Raw genomic sequence first — 14,704 nt, 5'->3', positions numbered from 1 at the left:
CAACAACGCAGGTTCTCTGCGTGTCATTGTCCCTGAGCCCTCTGAGGACTGAAGGAAGCTGCGGACTCTCTTCAGAAAGAAACCCACATATGAAGGTACATGCAAGGGCTTCACGGACCCTCTGGAGCCTGTTGATGATCCACGGACCTCAGGCCAAGAACCCTCCCGGAAGCCATTGCGTTCAATTGGGAGGTGACCTTGAACCCTGTCATTTCACAGAGGAATAGAAGGACTTAGAATGAGGAGTGTCCGAGACTGGACAGAGGCACAGCCCTTAGTCTTAACTCAGCCCCTGGGCTCGCCCAGCGCCCCAAGCCCACCCCAGGCTGCCCCTGGCGGCACCTTGACCACCAGGAGAGAACAACATCCCGGCAGGCCGTGGAGACCCTCCAGTGTGACCGGCGGCACCCCCGGCCGTCCAGCAGCAGCGCCGGCTGCATGCTGTCACTCACAGATCGCCCGCTGCGGTCCAGGCACGGGGTGTCACGTGCCTTGACTGGTACACGTGTTCTTGCTCACACGTGTTCTCGCTCACATGTGTTCTCGGTCACCCGGGTCCCAGTGGAGGGTGCAGGAGCAGCCCCATCACACTGCCCCTTCAGCCTGGCCCCTGCCCCATGAAGCCAGCCTCGGGGCCGGCCAAAGAGCTGCCCTCTGGGGCCCGTCCGCCCACTCTCCCTGAGCTGTACCCTTGAGATGCAAGGACGTGCTTGGCCAGACGAGGCTGGACTCAGCAGTCTCAATCTCAGCGTCTGGAAAAACCCCAAAATACTGCCCGCCCCAAATAACCTCCTCCATCGGCTCTGCCGGAGAATCTGTCCCCACTGCCATTTTTCTGCAGAGATGACAGGAAAGATTCCAGTACAAATGTCGGCGTAATCCGGGGCCGCTCAGGCACCACGGCCCCCTCCCCACCCAGCAGGACCGGCTTACCCGAAGTCATGGAACTCGGATCAGCCTCACCAAGGACCGGGAAAGGTCAGGAGAGAGGCAAGAGCCCAGGCCCTGCCAATGTCACAACTCTCATCTTTCCCCGAGCATGATTCTAAGTCAGTCCCCGGAGAGAAATCTCCAGGGGAACAGACTTCTCATTCCCTACAGATTTAGTGCATCGCGAAGCAGCCCAGTGCTCCCGGCCCCAGGAAGGCACTAGAAGCCTCCGGGGAGAGCTTCTGGTGGCCTTGGCAGAGGAGGCCCCTTCGAGAAGCCCCAGTTCCCTGCCCTGTGTGCGGTGGGGTCTGCGGTGGACAGAGACCCGGGCCGCTTGGGAAACAGGGCCGGTGGGCCAGCCGTTCTGTCTGTCCAGCCTGTCCCGCCTCTGCCCGGCGAGCCCAGCCCTCAGGGGCCCGTCCACCTACAGACCCTTTCCCTGCCCGCCCCCCAGCAGGAGCAGCCTCATCGTCCTGGGGGGGGGGGGTTCCCACACTCGTCTTCTCTCCTCCGTCACATCCGCCACACTTCTCATCCCTCTTCGTTGTCCTCACTGACGACGCATTCAATTCCATCACGTGAGCAAAAGCACTTTGCCCGCTAAAAAGCGTCCAACGACATCTGCTCAATTTTGAGTTTCACAGACACTTTCTTTACAGTCATGACACTTGACCTCACCACAGGGTCCAGAGGCGTCTGGGAACACGGAGCCGGGTCCCCGGGAAGGAATCCCCGAGAGGAGACAGAAGGAGAAGCAAGATGCTCACCTGCTTCCTGTTTCGCTCTCATGGGGTCCCCGGGGAGGAACACGGGTTCGCCTACAGGTAAAGCCACCCGGAGACGGCGGAGTAAGGAACACGGCCCCGCAGGAAACCCCGCAGGGAGACCTCCCTCGGATTTGGCCTCGCCCGGAGACCTCTGTGCTCGTGCCGACCGCATTTCACAAACCAGAAAGAGAGACGCATGGTCTCCGGGCAGCAGCATCCTCAAGGGTGAAGAGGTTAGGATGCTTGCAGTCGGGAATGTCCTCAAATGTTGCTTGGGAAGGTCGCCTTCCCTCCGTAACCTTGGTCATGGGCACCGTTGAACTGTCTGTGCTTGGTGGTAGGGTCCTCTGGGGACGGACACTCAAAGGGCCTCTTGTTTTCCGCTCGGCCTCGGCCGCATCGTACCAGGTTCCCCAGCGGACGAAGCTGGACGCTCAGGAGTCACGTAAAGTCAACGGGAGTGCAGCCCCCACGTTCTGAGGCTCCGAGCCCTCACCTTCTATCGGCCAAACCCCAAGAATCCAATTTTATTTGGCCATTTATCTGGTCATCTGGTGCTTTAACATTTCATTTATTGATCTTGGGAAGAGAAAGGAAGGGAGAGAGAAAGAAACACTGATCCATTGTTCCACTTGCTTATGCATTCACTGGTTGCCTCTTGTGTGTGCCCTGACCAGGGATTGAACCCGCAACCTTGGTGCATCAGGACGACACTCTAATCAACTGAGCTACCCAACCAGGGCTTGGCATCTGTTTTTTTTAACTAACCACCTTGGCCATTGAAAGGACCAGGGCAGTTTCCCAACTCGCTGGACTGTCCATGACTCAGTTGTCCTGACTCTCTTGACGGCCCGAAGCTTAATCCAAACTCTCTCCCACCGCGCACAATAGACACCTGGCACCAACCACTGTACCTGGTGGCCACACTGGCCCTTGTGCACCTGTGAACAGCCTGCCCTTTGCCTGACCCCTTGTCCCAGCTCACATCCTGGAACCCTGAGGCACCCGTCTGGAAGAACAAGAGACTAACCCGTCCTTTAACCCCCACAACTCCCCCACTTTTTCTTTTAAAACCCCACTCTTGCCTCCCCCACAGGGCTGCAGTTGACCCCAACCCAACCCATCTCTCAGTGCCGCATCAAATAAAGGCACTTGGATCAGATCAGCCGGTTCCTCCTGCCTCTATCTCTTGAGCACTTCTTACAGCCATAACTGTGTGTGTGTGTGTGTGTGTGTGTGTGTGTGTGTGTAATCCTCACCCAAGGATATATTTATTGATTTCAGAGAAAGAGGAAGGGAGAGAGAGAAACATGGATGGATGTGAGAGAGAAACATTGATCAGAATCCTCCTGCAGGTGCCCCAACTGAGGATTGAACCTGCAACCCACGTATGTGCCCTGACCAGGACTTGAACTCACAGCCTTTTGGTGTTCGGGACAATGCTCCAACCAACTGAACCATCTAGCAAGGGCTGGCCATCGCTATTTCCTATGTAAATAGCAAAGATTTAATTAACTTTGAATCCCCTGCTTCTTCCTTATTAAAATCATGGCCAGGGATGAGGACACCCCAGAGTCAAGGGTGGCTCAAATCATGCCACGTTCACCGTGGTTTATATGGATATCTACAGTATACACGTCCTGTGCCTAACATGTGACGTCAAGAGCGTCTGCCTGCTCTGAGTTCAGACTGACGTAAGTCCGAGCCTCAGCTCTGCCACTGGCAGCTCTGGGGCCGTGGGCGTGTCCTTTGGCCTTTTTCAGCCGCAGCCTTCATATCACACAATAAACCCAGGCGACAGCTCTCAGTGAAGAACCACAGTACGCCCTGGCTGGCGTAGCTCAGTGGATTGAGCGCAGGCTGTGAATCAAAGCATCGCAGGTTCGATTCCCAGTCAGGGCACATGCCTGGGTTGCAGGCCATGACCCGCAGCAACCACACATTGATGTTTCTCTCTCTCTCTCTCTTTCTCCCTCCCTTCCCTCTCTAAAAAAATAAATAAATAAAATCTTTTTTAAAAAAGAACCACAATACAACACAAAATGCTTCACACTATAACACACACAAATATTATTTTTATCTTCCCCTTCCTCCCTCAGGTAGAAAACTAGTCTCCTGTGCTTAAATTTAAACATTTTACCTTGTGACTGGGGGAATTTCCCACTCCTTCTGACCAGGAAGCAAAGGGATAGATAACTAGCGTGTCCTGCGCATGCGGAGCATGGTGAGCTCTCGGAGGGAACGGAGCTCGTGGTTAGAAGGGAAGATGATCTTGTTAGTAGGAAGGCCCTGGGCCAATCAGCTTTTCCCAGAAGAACATCCAAGTGAAAGCTAGAAAACGCCGTGCGACCTGCGTAAACGCTCCAGGTGTCGCAAAACCAGCATCAGTAAGAGGCTGGAATCGGCTCCAGGAGCCCGTGGGCTCCCGGATTTCTGCCTCAAGGAACTTGGAATTGCTTATAAAAGGCCTAACATTGTTGGGGGGGGGGGGGGGGGCAGTACTTGCCTTCTCAGCGGAGGAGCTGTTTGAGAAGACCACCCCCCCAAGGCATCCCTGCCTGTTCAATAAATTGTACACACAGGATGAAAATTTGGAAATTCAGAAGGTTGTCCATTCAAAATTCAGTCGAAATGGAAACATCATAAATGTTTGTCCTCTGAAGGAACAGATTATGGAGCCTGTGAAATTCCACGCTAGGGGATTAGGGAGGGTTTTTTGGATTCCCCCCGCCCCCCTCCCCCAGCCCAGGGGAGTAGCCACACTTAAGAAGCTTAAGCTGATAAGTTTTTCTTAAAGGACTTGCTAATAACTTCAGTAAAGTTGGAGGACTCTCCTGTAACCAGAAGTCTTTCTCAACATTTAGCATGTCAGTGGAAAAAAAAAAATCCTTCAAGATTACCTTTCACCTATTAAATATTCAATTCTCCTATGGATTTCTTTTCAAGAGGGAAATGGTATTTTCAAAATTTTTACTGCCGTTTTATCCTGTTCTCTCTGTTTGCATATCGCGTCAGCTAGAAAGACCCTAAAGCAAAACAGGTGTTTTTACCTGAAAACATGCTCCGGAGATAATCAGTGTTGCTCTGGGTATCGTTTCGAATAGGTGATGCGTTAGGGGCGGCCCCCAGCCCTGCCTCCGGGTCCTCCCCGTGAAAAAACCCTCCACTGCACAAGCCGCCTCTGCTCTTTCATAAGACGTGCACTTTGGGAGGGAAAAGGCTTATTTTAAAAGATTTACTTTTAGAGAGGGAAAGGGAGGGGGAAAGAGAGGGAGAGAAACATCCATGTGTGAGAGAAACATCTATCAGCTGCCTCCTGTACATGCCCCAACCTGGGACCCCCCCTGCAACCCAAGCATTTGCTTTGACCAGGAATCGAACTGATGACTCTTTGATGTGCAGGGCGATGCTCAACCAACTGAACCACATCGGCCAGGGCGGGGAAGGGCTTACTAAATCCGCCCACACAACCAAAATCAGCTATTGCAGCTGCTCCACGGCCCTAGGCTTCCGCAGGGGAGGTCTGAGCATCGATAACCAGGGGTCGTGGCCCCGCAGGGTTTGGTGAAGAGCTGATGGTCCCAAGGGGCCATTCCAGGTGTTAACCCAAGAGCATGGCGTGCGCGTGGGAATGGCTTCGATGTTGCTTTCAACCCAGGAGCCCTTCTGGGTTTGAGGCCATTCCCTGGGAGACAGTCCCCGTTCCCTGGGACACGGTCCCCAAGGCCAGTTCCCGCTCCTGCTGGGCAGCACTGGGCAGACTGTGAAAGTCTTCACCGCCCTACCCTCCAGGCAGGGATTAGCGGCTCCAGAGGACAACAGGCTTCTCTAAGTCATCCTGTAAAATGACTCCGAAGTGTGACTTGTCACACCATCCCAGGCTCCTTTACCCCCAGGGGCAGAGGGTGGCTTTGCCCGAGGCACAGTAGGTTCGTGCTCCCCGATAATCCAGGGCGTGTTCTGCACAATAACTGGTTCCAGCCAAGTCATGGTCCCTGCGGGGTCTGCCAGAGCAGAGCTCTCCGGCCCGGGGTGGGCAGGGGAGCAGGGCATGGGGGCTATTTTTCACCAGGAAGGAGGCCACCATGTCCCTGGAATGAGAGCTCTGTGATCCCAACCCTAATTCTATGCAAGGAACCCTGAAAGCCTGGGGCGTTTCTGTAACCCCTCCACTCCGCATATAAAGGGCTGAGAGACCCTGCGTCTCAGGACCGGCCCAGAGCTGTGGCTCCCGCCCCCCTTCACACCACCCAGACGGCAGCCGATTCATCTCTAAGGTAAAGGGGGTGTGGACGTGAGTGTGCCAGGGATGGAAGCTCACCTTGCACTTCTCGGGGGAAGTGGAGTGGCCGTGGTCCTTGCAGACCTGTCTTTCCCAGCCCCTGAAATCCACCCCTCCCCTCTGACGCTTCCCTGGCATCTGCTTGGGAGTGAGTTAGAAATCTCACGGGGGGCGAGGGGTGGGGGGGTTCCTATCTAATGTATGCATTTAGACGACGCCTTTCAAGTGAGCTAAGCTCGGTGCAGAAGCCAGAAGTCAGGGCCTGTGTTCACTGAACAAGGCTCCAAGGAGGTGAGATTCTGTGAAGAAAAGCAATGCGTTTTTGAGGGAAAGCTGCTAGCTGCCCCCAACCGACGGCCCCAAGGAACGTTCAACAGGGAGCGCCCCAGCCCGGGGCTGTGCAGAACACTGAGGCTTCAGAGGGTGAGCCAGGTGTGGGGCTGCCACGCCCGAGCAGGGCACCTTCGACTTGAACACGCCCGTGAGCCATCTGGGGGCTAGTTAAAACGCAGGGTTTGACCCAGGTGTTGGTCCTAACGACTCCAGTGCTGCTGGTTTGGGGGGGCAATCGGCAGCAGGGTCCCGTGATACTTCCGGGACGGTGAATAACCTCTAGACTTCTCAGTGGCTGAATCTGACCAAATCAGCAAAAAGTCAAAATGGCCATGATGGGTGTGGCTCAGCGGGTCGGGTGGTTTCTCGCAAACCAAAACGTTGCCAGTTCGATTCCCGGTCAGGGCACAGGCCTGGCTTGCGGGCCTTGTGTCCAGTGGGGGGCGTGAGACAGGCAATGTGTCTCTCCCTCTCTTTCTCCATCTCTTCTCCCTCTCTCTAAAAATAAATAAATAAATAAACAAACAAATAAATACATAAATTAAACCTTTTTAAAGAAAGTCAAAGTACTGCTAAAAACATTTCTGTTCTATTTTTAAATGTTTATTTTTGCATGCACACATGGTTAAAAAAACATCTCGTGTGTGTGTGTGTGTGTGCTCAGCTCTGAATCTATCACACCGACAGCTCCATGTAAACCACAGCCACAGTCAGAAAACAAGGCAGCTCTGTGGCGCACCTCAAACTCCCTGGTTCTCTGCCTTTGTAGCAACTCTGCCCCCTTCTCACCCCAGGCATTTGTTACGGTCTGTCTTTCCCAGGCTGTCCTATGAATGGGACGTAGAGAGTGTGTGATCTATTGAGACTGGCTTCTTCCTCTCAGCTTGATGTCTTTGGGGTCCATCTGAGGTCCCGGATGTGTCAGGGATGTGTTCTTCTTTATTGCCACGAGGCACTGCATCATATGGCTGTCAGACAGCTGGCCACCCGTCCACTCACTGAAGGACTACCAGGTTGTTCCCGCCCACCGGCCAGCACAGCTAGAGCTGCGTGAGGGGTACCGGCCTCTGCATTTCTCCGGGCCACACACCTAGGAGTGGGGTGGCTGGGCTCTGCGGTGGGCGTGTGTGCGATTCATGGGAAACTGCCGAACCGTTTTCTGGACTGATGCCTGCCTGCACCGTGCTGCATTCACAGCAGCAATGTAGGAGAGTTCCAGCTGCTCCACACCAGCCTCTCTCGCACTTGACATTGTGTGTGTGTGTGTGTGTGTGTGTGTGCGCACTTCTCACAGGAGCGGGAGTGGCGTCTCTGCGTGGCTGTGTATCCTCTGGGGTGAAGAAGCGCTCTGCCCATCTCGTAGCTGGGTTGTTTGTTTGCTCTCACGTTGTTGACTTTTGAGAGTTCTTCATACCCTCTGGGTGCAAATCCTCTGTCACGTATGCGGTTGGCAAATGTTTGTTCTAAGTTTGTTTCTTGTCCTTCATTCTCTTAACAGTGTCTTTGCAGGGCAGACTTTTTCATTTGGACGAAGCCCAATGCATTATTTTTATTCTTTTATGAACTGTGCTTTCGCTGTCACTTCTAAAAACTCTGCCTAGCCCCCAAGCCACAAAAGTTTCTCCTGCGTGTTCTCCTGAAGGTTTTACAGTTCTACATTTTGAATTAGACCTGTGATCCACTCTGAGTTAATTTTTGTATAAGGTGTAGGGTTTAAGTCAGGGTCTTGTGTGTGTGTGTGTGTATTGATATCCTGTTGTTACAACACCATTTGTTGAGGATCAGCCTCCTTTCTCTATAAAAACATCCACCTTGGGTTTTGATTAGAGTTGCAGCAAATCTACAGATTAATTCTGGGAGAGCTGATATCTCTGCTGTGTTGAGTCTTCCAACCATTAACACGATCGTGTCTCTCCATTTGTTGATCTTGTCGCTCACTTCATTCATCAGCATTTTGCAGTTTTCGGCACATTCTGCACAAAAGATTTATACTTAAGTATTTCATTTGGGTAGTTACTGTAGATGGCAATCTGTTTTTTTTTCTTGATCCTCACCCGAGGATATGTTTATTGACTTTAGAGAGGAAGGGAGAGAGAGGGAGAGAGAGGGAGAGAGAGAGAGAGAGAGAAACATCCATCAGCTGCTTCCCCTGTACTCCCTGACCAGAGAGGGGACCCGCACCCTAGGTGTGTGCCCTGAGTGGGGATCGAACCTGCCACCTTTCAGTGCACGGGGCAAGGCTCCAACCACCTGGGCCGCCCAGCCAGGGCAGTAGCATGTTTTTAATTTCAGTTTCCACTTGCTCATGGCTAGCATATACTAATGTGTATTGATCTCATATCCTGCATCTTTGCTAAACTCACTTATTAGTTCTAGGAATTGCTTTGTGGTTTCCTTCACGTGCACGCGAAAGGGACCCGTGCTCTGCCACCGCTGGGTGGAGAGACCCGTAAGTTACACTTCAGTGTGGCTGGCCGAGGGTGCGGCTCGGGCGTTCTGTGCCTGTGGACATCCTCTCTCCACCCGTGTCATTGTTTGGGTCAGAACCACGCCCTTGCAGCCCGTCCGGAAGCCAGCCCAGGCGCTCAGAAGCAATGTTCAAGGAGTTTCTTTCCAGAGGTCCACCCTCCTCTGTGGTCTCCCGGTGATTTCCAGTTCCCCGAACTCCCCTTGGCCGGCCCTTCGGCCAGAAACCTGGGGTTTGGGTGGCCTGTTTCTGCCATGCATCGTGCGCTTCGGGTGACCGCACTCACACCTGGGGTCACGTGCCCAGGGGACTGAGAGAGGGACTAGGCAGTGTGGGTCCACTCCACGGGACCGGACACAGCTCCTCCTGCTGGAGCGAGGTTTACTGTCCTCGGGAGTCTCTGTGTGCAGGCCCCGCTGCTCACTGGTCCATCACCCCCACTGCCGCTGCGAGCCTCCCTCGCCTTGGAATCTCCTGGAGACCCACCTGAGAGGCTGGGAAAAGAGCAGCGAGTGATTGCCCCCTCCTCCCCTGAGCACTAGGAGTCTCCTTTCTCCCTAGAATCAGAGGGCTTCTTGGCGCTCCCTCTGCCCCCGCTCCCATTGTGGGTTGCTGTGAGTCCAAACTGGGGAGAGCAGAGTGAGAAAAAAGAGAGAGAGAAAATTTAGCTCCATTCAGTAATAACTGGAATTCTGGTCTTCAATGCACCTGCTTCTGCCTGCATCCTGAGTCCCCAGTCGGCTGCCGCGCCCAGTCTGTCCGGGCTTCGGAGCTGCAGTGGGAGGAGACAAACCGTGTGGCCTATTTCGAGCTGTCATGTTTCTGAGGGCTTTTACAATGTTGTGAAAAATAACCGCAAAAGAGCTGCTCTTAAAAGGTGTCAGATATACGAGAAGTATCACAGGGGCACGCACGGTCAGCCGGCGCCAAACGAGCCGCTCTAGAATGAGTGGCTCCTAAGAGTGAGCAGTACAATCCAATTCTTTAAAAAACAAAACAAAACAAAACAAAACACCTTTCGAATTCCTCATTCTGACTTTAATACTCCCAGTAACCCGAGATGTGGAAAATCACGTGGCTGGCACAGCGTGTGAGGCTGCACGAGGGACAAGTGTGCCTTTGTTTACTCAGTGGCTTCGCCGAACACCGCGGGCCCCTGGGCTGCGGAGCTGCCTCACGGGAGCTGCAAGTTTAACGAAACTGACGGGAAGGGGTCACCTGCTGCTGCTCCCTGCAGGCAAAAGTGAACTCCGCCAAGTGCATGATGGTCCTTGAGGTGACCGCTTTCCCACGGCGGTGCCGATTGGCTGGGCCGTCGCAGTCCCACCTCTCTCCGTGGACAGGTAGTCTGGTGGCTGTGTTCCCAGCCGAGGAGCTACGGAGGAATCGAGCCATTTACGTATCAAGGACAATCCCCTGTGTTTCCAGAGGGCTCTCCAGCAATAGACATTCCCCTCCTCACATTTCAGCAGGATGCACTAGTGGCCTCATGTTAGAAGCCCGGAAACCGACACACGAATGCTCACAGGAACACTGTTACCCGCAAAGGAACCGGCTGAGACGACCCCTAACAACGAGGTGCCCACGTGGCCTCCCAGGAGCTTAGCTAGGGACCTGGAGGAAGCTCTAGTCCAAACACAGAGGAGGTTGTTTTCTCTTACTGAGACGCAGCTGATGGGTAAGAGAATTCGCCCATTGCGCTGGCTGGTGTAGCTCAGTGGATTGAGCACGGGCCTGTGAACCAAAGGGTCGCTGGTTCAATTCCCAGTCAGGGCATATGCCTGGGTTGTGGGCCAGGTCCCCAATTGGAAACACTCAAGGGATAACCACACAATGATGTTTCTCTCCCTCTCTTTAAAAGAGAGAGAAAGAGAGAGAGAGAGAGAGAGAGAGAGAGAATTCGCTCATTTGACGAGTTTTGGCAATTGTATAATGCAGCTGTATCACCATCACTAGAAACGAGGTATAGGTTATTTTCATGATCTAAGGTCCCCTCCCCCATCCTGACCCCAGGGCACCCCACCCGCTGCTCCCCTCTGCCCCACAGGACTGTCACCGAGGCCTCGGCACAGCCCGCCTCCGCACCCTGGTGCTCCTTCCCACTCGTCCCCACTGTCCCTTCTCCTAGGAAGCACCCTGAACCCCTCAGGCCACGTGGGTGACTCTCCAGTGCCCTCGCCCCATCCCGCCTCCTGTCCCAGGAAATCCCGGTGCCTGTGACAGGTGTGTCCAGCTTACTCCCTGTTACACCTGAAGTCCCTTTCATGGTCAAGTTGACCTTCAAAGGCATTTTAAAGCCGAGACACTGAGGCTCGGAGGATGGACTGACAAGCAGAGGGGCATCGAGTCAACGCACAAACGGGGCAGAGTCGCCAGTGGGCTTCAAGCCCCTCTCCCCCCAGCAGACCCACGGCCCCCCTCAGTCTCTGGGAGGGGCTGTGGTCCAGACCCCCATGTGTCTCTAAGTCCCTTCCCAAGTCCTTTTCCTTGGAGGTCAGGCTCCCCAGCAACTCACACTGTCCAGCTCCAGCTGGAGGCTGCTCCCCAGGAGCCCGGCTCCGGTGTTCCCCCATCTTTGCACAGGCGCGGCCACCGGAGGCTCCACGGCTAACCCACACCTTCATTCACCACCGCATTGGCACCCCCAGAATACACTGGGACCCCGTCCACTTGTCATCATCCGTGCCACTCCCACCCCGGGCACTGCTGTCCAGGGCCCCCTAACTCTCTCCCTTGACCCCCAGTCCCCGCTTCTGACCCGTGCGCGGACCCACGGAGGTCTGGGAGTCGGGCAGAGGTTCTTCACGTAAAAGAACTGCGCGCTCTCCAGTGTCTGACGCGTATCAGTCCGCACCCGCGCGTGCTGCGTGCGCCAGGCACTGGGACCGTGCGCTGTGACGGCCCCTGCAAACGGCTCGGAAACCTCCCCAGGTCTGTGGTCTGCCTTCCGCTGGTTATGTCCGTGGGAGCACAGGCAAGCTCTGTGACCCGCAGGCGTCCCACCTATGCGTGGGGACAGTGAGGGCCACGCGTGGGACCTTGGGGTGGGTAGTTGTGCACACTGCCTGCACGCACTGCTGTGGATGAAGAGTCGAGACGCCGTGCTCGGGGGGCGGGGGGGACGGAGGTATCTGCCACGAGCCCGGGACCTGCCCGGCTTCTGGGTTCCTAGCCCTGGATCACGTGACTGTTGTTCCTCCCGCTGCCTCCGGCCAGGGTGTCCCTCGGGCTAACGAGGTGGGCGCCCTCGAGAGTCCGGGGGCGGGGGGTCCACGCGGGTTCCGCTGACACTTTCTCCTCCAGGGGATGAACAATCAGTACGTGCGCCGGGAGGTCTTCTGCCGGAACACCTGTCACGAGCTCAAGCGCTTCTGGGAGAGGGAGATCGGCAAGCAGACCTACTACCGCGAGTCGGAGGAGCACCGCCTGGGGCGAAGCGCGCTGCGGAAGTACGTGGCTCGTGTGTCTCTTACTAGTTAGCTTTTAGAAAGGGACTTTACTTCTTAGGGCAGGTTCACGGCAAAATCCATGTGTGTCTATTTCTTTATGCATAATTGATTTTCCCAGAAGAGTGCCAGATGGGCATCTCAGAGTATGAAATTATTTACATTTTCCACGTATATGTTGCTGCCACCACGGATGCGTGGTGGCGTTAACGAATGCGTACATATTTATCTTTACAAATGGGGGGAAAAAATCTCTCCTGTCGCTGGTTCTAGTGCAGGAGGGGTACACCAAATTTGGGAGCATATATTTGGATATCGCTTTTTTTTTATTCCATTTGACACTCTTTGCACTTTAATCGGATTGTTTACATCATTGACATCCATTGGTTTGATTGGGTTTCAATCTACCATCTTGCCAGGCTTGCTATTTCTCTCATCTCTTCTTTATTTCCTTTCTTTCCCTGGCTTCCTTCGGATCAAATGTTTTTATGATTTCATCCTATCTCCTTGGTTGGCTTTTTCATGATATCTTTTTGTGCTACTTTAGTGGCTGGTGTAGGATTCAGACGCACGCCCTGAACTCGCCACGCCGCGCCTGCCTTCAAGGCCGCATCGCGCCCCACGCGGTGTAAGAACCTCAGTGCTGCAGCCCCATTGCCCGCCCCCCCACCCCGCCTCCACCTCCGTGCCGTGGCACCCGGCGCATTTCAACTTCCACCTGCGCTACAAGCCCCATGTTACAATTAATGTAACTGCAGTTTCGCTTTCAACCACCGATTATCTTTAAGACAGGTTTAAATAGTAAGGAAAAGCTACTAATGTGCACCCACGCAGCCGCCTGGTCAGATGCTTTCATCCCGTGGGGATCCCATTCCCACGGGGTGCCACTGCCCTCTGCTTGAAGGGACGGCCTCGCACATGCGCCGTGGCAGTCTGCCAGTGATGAAGTCTGTTTTTACACACCTGAAACCCTGTTTGTCAAAGACGGTCTTGTTGGGTAAACAATTCTAGATTGACAGAGTCCCCCCCATATGTTAAAAATATTGCACTTTCAAAGAAAAATTAAGAGGATTAAGATTAGAATACTTTGAGCAGACAAGAGAATTCAAATATGGATATAGTTAAAGTGGCAGGTCCTCTGCATTCCCTTTGCAACCTGCAAACACACACACACACACACACACACACACACCCATTCAAGGAAAAAAAAAAAAAGGAAGGCGGCTTCCCCCGAACCAACGGTCAGGGAGTAAGCCTGTCCCTTCTGTGGGTTTCGTTCCTACTTTCAGGCTCAGAGAAGAATGGAAGCAGAGGCTGGAAACCAAGCTGAGGCTGCGGAACAATCAAGACGAGACGGAAAAGCAGGCGAACGTTGGCCGCGAGCTCCTGGCTTCGCTGACACCGGAGGGCGCCAAGCCCTGAGCCCGCGCTGCGGGAAGCAGGCAGCCCGCAGGCATAGCACGCACGGCCGAGTCCCTCCGCGGCGCCGCACAGATCTCATGCCCCTGTCTCCCCCGCCTGGGAGGGGTGTGCCTGCAGCCGCTTCCCCAGTGCTCGGTGGAATTGTCAGCCAAATTAGTCCTCTCTGCCTGTCTCCAAAGATGAGCTTGTGCAATGCCGAAGCTCCGTGTCTAGTATTGAAATCCAAATATTTTCACTTCTAAGCGCACCAGGGGGAGGAGCTTCGTGGCCACACCTGAGGCATTGCACAGGAGTGCTGCTCCACGTTTTCGTCCTAGGAAACAGTTTCCTGTCATCCTTTCTCTTGCTTCCTTTTTATGAGAAGAAAAATGCATCTGTCTGCAGAAATAAAAATGCTGTAAATAGTCGTCACAATAAGGTTTGCAAACCAATCGATCTAATGCCAGTTTTTCTTCATATGAAATTCATTTGGGCTTATTCAAAAACGTGATTCTCTAGACCTATTCAATAAGATCAGGGTAATTTTAATAAAACTCGGTTGCCTGATGCTCCCCAGTGTGTGTTTTATTGCTTTATTTAAAATCGCCACTTGCGCCCTGGCTGGCGACAGGGTCCCTCTTGCAGCCTGGGATTCAATTCAGCTAGTAAACTGTGAATTCCGGCCAGGTTCACTTGGGGCCATTTTGATGAAAGGGCTTTTGTTGGGTGTAGGAGGAAAATAGGAATGACATAGAGGGAGAAGGGAAGACACGGCTTGTGGGCTGGAAGGCTCTCCGAAGCGAAGGCCGGCCAGCCATCGTGAAGGGCAAGACGCCACTGCTGGAACCTCATGCGGAACAGTGAGGCAGGAAATGTGGGTGAAGAGTCTTTGTGTGTTTCCTGGTCCACTGTGGGCCAGGCACTGTGCCATAAACAACCAGAATCCAGCGGGGAAAACCAGAAGTACTGGCTCTGGGGCTACGGTCTGGGGAAGACGGCAGCAAAGTCAAGGTCGTTAGCGGAGGGGACTTCAGCGCTGGGAGCCGCAGCAGGTAGTGGGTGCCCTGGCCTCTGGAGG

The 14,704-nt window shown here is 54.0% G+C and overlaps 1 protein-coding gene across 1 annotated transcript; it reads left to right on the top strand.

The window, feature by feature from the left end:
• The first annotated feature begins 12,025 nt into the window (after window positions 1-12,025).
• Window positions 12,026-14,212, top strand: FAM240A (family with sequence similarity 240 member A). The gene is made up of 2 exons (XM_028518619.2): window positions 12,026-12,228; window positions 13,515-14,212. Exons 1-2 carry the CDS (start codon window positions 12,086-12,088, stop codon window positions 13,645-13,647), a joined length of 276 nt encoding a protein of 91 aa, XP_028374420.1. The 5' UTR covers window positions 12,026-12,085; the 3' UTR covers window positions 13,648-14,212.
• The last annotated feature ends 492 nt before the right edge of the window (window positions 14,213-14,704 follow it).

The sequence above is a fragment of the Phyllostomus discolor genome, chromosome 7, assembly GCF_004126475.2.
Source record: "Phyllostomus discolor isolate MPI-MPIP mPhyDis1 chromosome 7, mPhyDis1.pri.v3, whole genome shotgun sequence".
NCBI classification, from domain to species: domain Eukaryota; kingdom Metazoa; phylum Chordata; class Mammalia; order Chiroptera; family Phyllostomidae; genus Phyllostomus; species Phyllostomus discolor.
The sequence above is the reverse complement of the archived record's forward strand: the minus strand, read 5'-3'. Positions and strand labels throughout refer to the sequence as shown.